The sequence below is a fragment of the Cavia porcellus genome, unplaced genomic scaffold (assembly GCF_034190915.1).
Source record: "Cavia porcellus strain 051 isolate PalLab524CR breed Dunkin Hartley unplaced genomic scaffold, mCavPor4.1 scaffold_17, whole genome shotgun sequence".
In the NCBI taxonomy this organism is placed as follows: Eukaryota; Metazoa; Chordata; class Mammalia; order Rodentia; family Caviidae; genus Cavia; species Cavia porcellus.
Window position 1 is genome coordinate 45,254,210 of NW_026947500.1, and position 9,285 is coordinate 45,263,494.

The 9,285-nt window shown below is 54.2% G+C and overlaps 1 protein-coding gene and 1 pseudogene across 3 annotated transcripts; one reads left to right on the plus strand and one right to left on the minus strand.

Moving 5' to 3' along the window:
* Positions 1–2,154: 2,154 nt before the first annotated feature.
* On the plus strand, positions 2,155–8,808 carry Kxd1 (KxDL motif containing 1). Of its 3 annotated transcripts, none has more exons than XM_003465098.4 (5): positions 2,155–2,282; positions 4,921–5,045; positions 6,371–6,523; positions 7,018–7,064; positions 7,579–8,808. In XM_003465098.4, exons 1-5 carry the CDS (start codon positions 2,223–2,225, stop codon positions 7,806–7,808), a joined length of 615 nt encoding a protein of 204 aa, XP_003465146.2. In that variant the 5' UTR covers positions 2,155–2,222; the 3' UTR covers positions 7,809–8,808. The 3 variants fall into 3 exon arrangements, with proteins under 3 accessions (XP_003465146.2, XP_005001667.1, XP_013002976.1); XM_005001610.4 differs by lacking the exon at positions 2,155–2,282 and adding an exon at positions 2,303–2,527; XM_013147522.3 differs by lacking the exon at positions 2,155–2,282 and adding an exon at positions 2,592–2,734.
* Positions 8,809–9,036: 228 nt separating this feature from the next.
* On the minus strand, positions 9,037–9,128 carry LOC111755516 (small nucleolar RNA U13; annotated as a pseudogene).
* Between the last annotated feature and the right edge of the window lie 157 nt (positions 9,129–9,285).

The window sequence follows — 9,285 nt, forward strand, 5'->3', positions numbered from 1 at the left end:
GGGGCCCATGGAGGAGTCTCCTGATTACTGCGTCCTAGACCGCCCCTCTCTGGCGCCTCAGCATTTGAGGCTAAAGAGCTAGGGGCAGGCTGGGGCGGCCCAGGGCATTGCGGATCTGAGCGGGGGCAGGATCTGAAGACCCCCCCCCCGCCTCAGTCCGTCACGAGGCTTTAGGGCGCTGGTGCGGCCCAGGTAACCAGGGAACAAGGTGCTGCCTCCCGGAGCCCAGGGTACGGGGGCAAGAGGCGCTGGGCAGCGAAACACATATCCGGGCTGCCCACTAGGCCCTGCCGCCAGCGCCTCCAGCCAGACCCTGATGGACCACCACTGATCTTCCCCGCCAGGAGCAGATGCTGGCTGCCCCCGCACTAAGAGGGATCCAGGGTGCAGGTTGCCGGCCTTCCAAGCCTGGCCTGTCCCTGCTAGGCAGGGGACTCCACGGCCAGCTCCTTCCACGGTTCCAACCACGGGATTGCTACAGCGGCTGCCTGGAAGATCCCCGCCCGTCCTCAAAGGGGGAGGGGGTGCCGGGGATGGAGTGGGGGGACAGGGGAGCCCTAGATGCGTCAGCTGCAGGCCTGAAGGGGGTTCACATGGAGAAGAGAAGCAGTTCTCAGTCTCTGGGGGCTGCAGGGCAGAGCCGGAGGAGAGAACTCGAGGGCCCCCTCGCCTCCCGGGGTGCAGGCGGCAAGGGGCGACGGGAGCCCTCTGCAGCCCGGACTAGACCAGCACCGGGCTTAGAATAAAGACAGTGGGGGCGGGGTCTCGCGACGGAGCAATCAGCTCGCTCCCGCAGGGAGCCAGAGCTTTGGAGGGGGCCCCGCCGCCGCGGTGTGGACCCATATTGGCCAGGAGAAGCCGGGCGCCCCCACTGCGTCCATCCCTCGTCCGCCGAGCTTCTGCTCGATTCAGCCGCCAGCGTGTGAGGCAGGGGCATGTGGCCCGGGCAGTACTCACTAGCCGTTCCGCGCCCCAGACCTGCAGCCACCCAGACACGCGAGCAGCCTTCCAGCCTTCTGCAGCTGCAGAGGGACAAGACTGGCTCCGGCTGGGCGTGGCCAAAATAATCCTCGCCCCACTTGGGTGCCTGAACGCAGAGGCCGGCCCAGCATCCGCTCGGCCTACTATTGACCCTTTCGTGGCGGGCGCTCCAGTATCCAACAGTGCTGATTGGCTGATCTAAAGGGTACCGTTTATCCTGCTGTATACCCGCCCATACGTGCTATCTGCATAATTTAAAGAGACAGGTATCGCTCCTTCCACTTGAAGCTGTAAAGGAGTAAACAGTGTATATGCCAGGCACCGAGAGAGGCTCACTGGATATCCCTACGAGTCTATGCGAGTGACAAAATTTCTTTGAGGCAAGGTCTCAAAAAATATAAATATGTGCAAGTACAAATCTGGGAAAATGTAATAGTTTATATAACTAATGCGCACTAATAAAAGATGTGAAGAAGAAAAAAAGTAAAAACACACAGTTACATCTAAACTGAGCATGGTGTTGCACGCTATTAATTCCAGCACTCAGGAGGCTGAAGCAAGAGGATCACACATTTGAGGCTGCCTTGGCGTTCAAGGCAACCGTACAACATAGCGAAACAGGTTTTTTTTTTTTTTTAAATCTTTTTACATCTGTCTTAAATATGTACACACATTTTCCTCTTCATGATTCCCTAAACAACACAATATAAAACCCTTTACAGAGCTCGGGATGTAGTTCAGTGGAAGAGCTCTTGCCTTGCTCTGAGTTCGATCCCCAGCAACACATACACAAACTATCTACAAAGGCCGGAAATTTAGCTCAGAGGCATAAGCGTCTGCCTGGGGAGCGCAAGGTCGTGAGTCTGATTCTTGGTATCAAAAAACAAACTAATTACAAAGAATTTAACTGTACGGAGTAGAGATTATGAGCCTGACTGAATCTGATCAGTCGGGCTCGGCTGCACACCACTTAAATGTCCTGAACCTTGAGGCAGCGGGTATGGGTCCAGGTCTCAGTTTTCCCATCTACTATAGGTCTTTTAGTCAACTTCCGTGTTTCTTTGGTGGGCAGATTTGGGCTATTGAGCAGGCGTAGACAGGACCCTGTGATTGGCTATCCCTTATGACGTACACGAGAACGATAGCGATGTTGACCCCACCCTTTCCGGCCACGCCTCCGAGTACGCGAGCCAGGCACGAGTGTACGTGGTCGCCACGCACCGTCGCCCTCACGGTGCGTGATGGCGTCAGGGCGCGCGGGCGCCATCCCGGAAGCGCGAGCAGGGCTGCCAGATGTGCAGGTGCCGCCGCCGCCGCCGAATCCGGGACCGTGTTTGGGATGGGGTTGGGGGCACCGGGGCCGCCAGGGAGCCGGACCGGGTCGGGCGCGGCACCGGGGCCGCCATGATATAGGGGCGCGCCGCTGGTCACATCTGGGCACTCCTGCTGTGCACAGGCCTCAGTTTCCCCGGCTGCGCAGTGGATGCACGGGTGATGCCGCCGGCCGGATCTGGATCCGAATTCGGACCTAGGACTCCGGTGTTGGGTTCGCCTGTGTACTGATTGTGCCTTGTCACCTGGAGTCGAGCGGTTCACTGCTTTTGCCTCAGTTTCTCGGCTCGGTGGGGGCGGGACGTGTATATTCGGGCCCACCCCGTCGGGCGTTTTGAGTTAAATTAACCGTGGCGTCTTTGCCTAGTTTGGACTTTAGGCAACTGAACCCATCCTTGTGAGCCTTTAGTTTCTCTCGGAGGTTGGTGGTGGCTGCCTCGTAGTGATTGAGAATTAAATGAAGTATTTAATCAAGTGAAAATCGAATGCAAGTGTTTGCCTCATATTCTTGGAGGCACCGTGAGGCTTTTGTCTAAAATGCTGATATTTTGGCGGTCCTGGGGCTTTATTTTAATTTTTGGTCTTTTTGAGACGGTTTCACTATGCAATTCAGGCTGGCCCTAAAAACTCACTTTGTGACCCAGGCTGGTCTTGAACTCCGGAGATCTTCCTGCCTCACACCTACCCCACCACAGCCCCCCAACTGCTGGGATTACAGTCGAGTGCCACCAAGCCTGGCAGTCCTGGGACTTTACATTCTTGTTGGAGAAATAGTTTACTCGAAGTGCTGCTTTTTAAAATTTTCTATTTTCAAGAAGCGGGATCTCTGTAGTGATCCTTTGGCCACAGCCTTTGAAGTGGCCTCAAGGTGGCCAGAACTTTGCTTTTTATCACATTTGATTTCAGTCCTTCTGATTTTGTCTTTTGTTTGTTTAGTTGTTTCATTTAGTTTTGTTCAGACAGGGTCTCAATTATATAGCCTAGGTTGAATTCCAACCTGGCAGTGTAATCCTCCTGTCTCAGCCTCCTGGATGCTGGGATTAGAGGTGTATGCCACCATGTCTGGTGAGCTCTTACCACCATTTCCTAAAATGAGACAATAGGGTCATGAAGGGACTCTTCCCAAGGTCACAAAACCTTCCTCTCTGAGGTTTTCTCCCATGCACGGATTCAGAGCACAGACCAGAGCCCCTGCTGGATCAGTGCCATCATGTGTGTGGTGGGCCACTATTAGTCTGGGAAGGAGGTCACCATAAACCCCATAGCCAACACATCTGGGAGCCAGAGACGGAAGGAGCCCTTCTTTGAAGCAGAATTGATTCCCAGGAGGTTCAAACTGTATACCTCCCCAGGCCCTAGCTGTGGGCCTCTCATAATTTTTTTTTTCTTTTTCATGGTGTTGGAGATGAAACCCACAGCCTGCAGATGTCTAGTCACATGCTCTATAGCTCAGCCCTGTTCTTTAAAATTTTGAGACAGGATCTCATTAAGTGACCAAGATAGACTTAAAAGTTTTGATCCCTCTGTCTCAGCCTCCTGAATAGCTAGGGTGCAGGCCATGGTGGCCAGGTCTAAGTCTCCTCTGTACATACAATTGTGCTTCTTAGAAATGCAATTTGGGGGCCAGCGATTTAGCTCATTGCCATAAGCACAAGGTCATGAGTTTGATCCCTGGTACCAAAAAAAAAAAAAAAAAGGGAAATGTGATTTGGGGTGACCATGCCCAGCATATAGGAGGCACTCAGTAAAAATGGTTAAAGCTGGAGGAGGGTTCCACTTCCTTGTGCAGCCCACCTCTGTTTTACTTATTTATTTTTGTCTTTTTAAAATAGGGTTTCACTAGCAGTTCACGCTGGCCTTGAACTCTAGGTGATCCTCCTGCCTCAGACTCCCCAGTGCTTGGATCACAGTCATGCACCATGACATCTGGTGCAGTTCACTTCTAGAAGAGATTGAGGGCACAAATAGATATTCTTAGCGGGACATGATGCATATGACTGTGATCCCAGCACTGGGGAGGCTGAGGCAGGGAGGATCACCTTGAGTTCAAGGCCAGCCTGGGCTACATAGACAAAAACAAAACAGATTTAATATTCTTGGGCTTTCTATTTGGGGAAAAGTTTGTTGCTACATTTTGCAAAGCAGGCAGTTTCACAGAGGAAATGAATGCATATTAGCATCTTTTTTCCCTTTAGACAGGGCAGAATGTGAAACACAGCTGTGACATGCAGCTGTCCCGCTCCAGGTGAATGTCAAGCTCCTGTTTACAACCACAGCTGGCTGAAACTGGGGCCCTAGGTTTCTCTGAGCCTCAGGTTTTTCATCTCATGAGGACAGTTTCAATGTGTGAGGTTTAAACTTGGTCCTGGCTATGGTAGGTGTTCCACAGATAGGGGGGTGGGGACATAAATTAAATAGACTGTGGCCTTTCCCCACTCCCCGCTCCCCATTTTTTTTTTTTCTGAGACAGGGTCTCAGGTGTAGCCCAGGTGGCCTCAGACTCATGGCATGGCTCATTGCGTCCTCACTGTGTGTGTGTGTGTGGGGGGGGGAGTTGGGAAGGGGTCCTCCATCATCCTTGGTGCTGAGTGGACGCTGTCATTTCAGGCAGCAGCGGAGGAGGAGAGAGCGATGGACACCCCAGACTCGGCCTCGAGGCTCTTCTGCAGCCGGATCTTGAGCATGGTGAATGCCGACGACGTGAATGCCATTATCCTGGCCCAGAAGAACATGTGAGTTTTGTGGGGTTCAGGGTGGGTGGAGCGATGGTGGCAGAGCTGCTAGGTCCAGAGGCGGAGCCACAGTGGGCCAAGCTACGGGGTCCGGTGGGCGGAGCCACATTGTGGGAGCCACTGCCTGTGCAGGATGGGTGGGAGGATTATGGGAAGGGCTGGGGCGGATGCAGCCCAAGCCCCCACTGCATTGTAGGGGCAGCTGCATCTTCCTAGGGGCTCTGTATTTTTATTAATTAATTTATTTGTTTGTCTTTTGGAGACAGGGTCTCGCCATGCGGTTCAGGCTGGCTTTGAGCTTACTTTGTAGCCCAGGCAGGCCTCACAGAGATCCTCCTGCCTCAGCATCCTAAGTGCCGGAATCACAGGCTTGTACCATTATGCCCAGTCCTAGCAACTCTTCATTTATTTAGGGGACCTGGGCTGGAAACCAGCATTGTACATGCCACACAGCTGCTCTGCGCTGAGCCATGCCCCCAGCCCTGTGCTCTTTAGGGCAGATTCAGACCTGGCCCCGGGGACCTCCCAGACTGGGCGGGGACAGGAGCAGACCCAGCCCACCTGGCCTGAAGGGTCAGGACCTAACCAGGGGGAGCGCCTTGGGACTGGTCACGTCTAAGGAAGCAGATCAGATCAGGGAATGGGGAGAAGCGCCCAGGGGAAGGTGCGAAGATTGTTTTTCTGTGACTGACAAAATACTCCAAACAATAATTTAAAATAGGAAAGAGTGAGCCAGGCACAGTGGTATTTGCCTGTCTTCTCAGCCTGGGGAGGCTGAGGCAGGAGAATTGCTGCAAGTTCAAGGACAGCCTGTGCTATATGGTGAGACCCTGTCTCAAAAGTAAAAGGGTGTGAGTTCAAAAGTAAAAGAGTGAGATCGTAACAAAGAGTACACTTCTCTTTTTTGGTACCAGGGATTGAACTCGCAATCTTGCGCTTGCCACGAAGGCACTTATGCCACTGAACTAAATCCCCACTTCTTTCCCCTACAGTACTTGGGGTTGAATCCAGGTCTTTGCCTAGAGGTGCATCCCTATCTCTTTTGAGAGAGAGCCAAATTGCCCACACAAGGCTTGAACTCACACCCTTCTTTCTTCAGCTTGCCAGAGCCCTGGGACTACAGCCATGTGGCCCTGGCCTGCTTTCTAGTAGCATTTCTTTGTATTTTTTTCTCAGTTGGGTTTTAAGGTTTGAATAGGAGTTTCCTGGCTGTTGTAAACATGCATAAAGTAAGGGAGCAGCCTCCAAGAGGGCCAGGGCCCCACGTGATCGGGCGGTAGCACCCTGGAAGCCGGGCAGGGCTACTCATGTCTCTCGGCCCTCAGGCTGGATCGCTTCGAGAAGACCAATGAGATGCTGCTGAATTTCAATAACCTGTCCAGCGCCCGCCTGCAGCAGATGAGTGAGCGCTTTGCGCACCACACAAGAACGCTAGTGGAGATGAAGCGCGACCTGGACAGCATCTTCCGCAGGATCAGGTGCACCTACCAGCCCCGGCGGGTCTGTGCTTCACTAATAAAGTCACCAAAGAAAGGATAGGGAGAAGAGGGCAGGAAGTCTCAGAAAATCAAGCCCGGCATGGTGGTATACACCTGTGATCCCAGCACGCAGGAGGCTGAGGCAGGAGGGTCTTGAGTTGGAGCCCAGCGAGACCCCGTCTCAAAGTGAAAAAAGAGGGTCAGGAATGCAGCTCAGTGCAGAGGCCCAGGGCTCAGGCCCCAGTATGAGGGTGGGGAGAGAAACAAGTGCCCAAAGGTAGAGGAGGTGGCACCCAAGGGCGTCATAGGGAGAGCATGGTGGGACAGCAAGGTGGTTGGTGCCACTCAGGGTGAAAGGCACTGGGCTCCTGACAGAGACAGGGACAGAGAAGGCCCAGCTCCATGGGTGCAGGCGCTCTCCTACTGCCTGGCTGCCCTGGGCCCCTGCCAACCCCTGCCCTGAAGGGTAGCTTGTGTCCCTTCTGTCTCCACAGGACGCTGAAAGGGAAACTGGCCAGGCAGCACCCAGAGGCCTTCAGCCGTAAGTGTCACAGCGCTGCTGGGCCCCGGGGGTGCCCTTGAGCTGGTGCTGAGCCCTGGTCCCAGGGTGCCTGCCCTGGGAGCCACAGATATGGTGGAGGACATTGACTGTCCCTGCCCCAGCATGTGCCTAAGAGCCCTTAAAGGTTGAGGCTGTCACCCAGTCATCTGGCTACCAGGGACCTCAAGGGTCTCCGTTCATAGAGGAGGAACCTGACACCCAAAGAGGAAGTGATGTTGCCAGAGGAAGCCGGAACCCTTTCTGTCTGGCTCGCCCAGTGGATCCCCGCCATGCTGAGCCTTTGTTTACCACTTGTGCAAAGTCAGCCAATGGCTCTCTGTTCCAGGACTGGTGACAGCCAAGGCCATGCTGGCCTGATCTGGGAGTCCTGTCCTGCCCGCACCTCAGTGTCCTCTGTACAGCAGGCTGGGCCATGTCCTGGTGCAGTGGAGGGACTGCTAGGGTCCCCTGCATCTGAACAAGGCCCTACCCTACCCGCCGGTCCCCTCCACAGATGTCCCCGAGTCACTTTTCCTGGAGGATGAAGATGAAGACCCCATCCCACCCAGTGTCACCACCACCATCGCCACCTCAGAGCAGAGCACGGGCTCATGTGACACCAGCCCAGACACCATGTCGCCCTCCCTCAGCTCTGGCTTTGATGATCTGTCCCATGTCCAGCCCAGCTCCCCTGCTGTCAATGGCCACAGCCCAACAGACCCCAAGGAAATGCCAGGAGAGTAGCCCACTCTGTGTACTCCGGCCCCAGGTGTGGTCCTGGGTCCAGGGGGGTCTAATTCCCAAGGTGCCCCTCGGACCCCAGCACCTCAAGGGAGCCTGGCCCAGCCATACCCAGGCTTGTCGGTATCTCGGGGTGGCTGCAGGAACAGGCTCAGAGCTGGGCCCCAGATCTTCTCTGAACAGTACTTAACATGTCCCCAGGTTCCCCTGTCCTGGTCAGGACATCCCAGAAATGGACCTGCAGTGTCACTTCCGAGTTTGCCTAGGCACCCCTGTGCCCTGCCGCTAATTCTGGCTTACCTACACCTCTCCAGCTGTCAGCTTGGAGCTAGGTGCAGGGCTGGACACAGACCCGCCCTCAGCCCTGGACCTGGCCTGCTCGGAAGTGAGGACCCTGCAGCCCAGCAGGTGTCACCCAGGGCCTTTCCTCAGCCACCGAGGAAAAGTTTCATGGAATATTTTTGTACCCGATGTTTACAGATGCTGTTGGGAAGTTATAAATAAAAGACTCTCATTAAGAAGGGACAAACGGCAGCTTCAGCTGCCTTCCATCCTCAGGCCCAGCCTTGGGCAGTGGTGGTGTGTGTGGGCAAGGCTCTGCTGGGCAGTGCGGACGAGTTTGGGCTGCTCTTGACAGATCCTGGGTGACAGCCTTAGGAACCCAGCTCTTGCCTCCACGTGAATCCTCCCACTTTCTGTTCCCTGATTTCTCAGCTTCCAATGAATACCCTGGAGCAGTCAAAAATTAATGTTGTTAAAGGTGTCTGGCCAGCAGAGTGGTACGAGTCAGTAGCCCTGCCACTGTACTAGGGAGACTGATGAAGGATCACTTGGCTGGGCACAGTGGCTGTGATCTCAGCACTTGTGAAACAGGCAGGAGAATCATTTGCAAGTTCGAGACCTGCCTGGGCTACAAAGTTAGCTCAAGGCCAGCTCTGAACTGCATAGCGAGACCCTGTCTCAAAAAGACCAAAAAGGAAAATAAAAAAATCACTTAAACCCAGGAGTTTGAGACTGGCCCTAATAGTACACTGTCAGAAACACATGCACAAACGCTGAGCATGGTGGGATGACAGGTGTCACAATGGTTAAGAGGCAAGGCAGGAGGATCTCTTGAGTTCGTGACCAGCCTGGACTACATGCAAGACCTTGTCTCAAACAAAAGAAAACCTGAAGGCATCTTCCCGGAGTGGAAGAGGTACATGCTTTTTTTTGTTTGTTTTTTTTCCCCCGTCAGATAGGTAATGTGCCTAAGGTTCAAAGGAGGCACATGTCATACATGGAGCATGAACACCCAATCATCACGCTTATGAACCTGAGGATCTGAGGCACAAGCTTTTGCCTCGCGTACCAGCGTAGGGGAGTGCAGAAGGCGACGCACGGCCAGGCTTATAGACAACCCAGCTGCGTTGCCCATGGATCGGTCTCTAACACCCCGAGCCCCTGGCTATGCCGATCCAACCCTGCATCTCCACCGTCT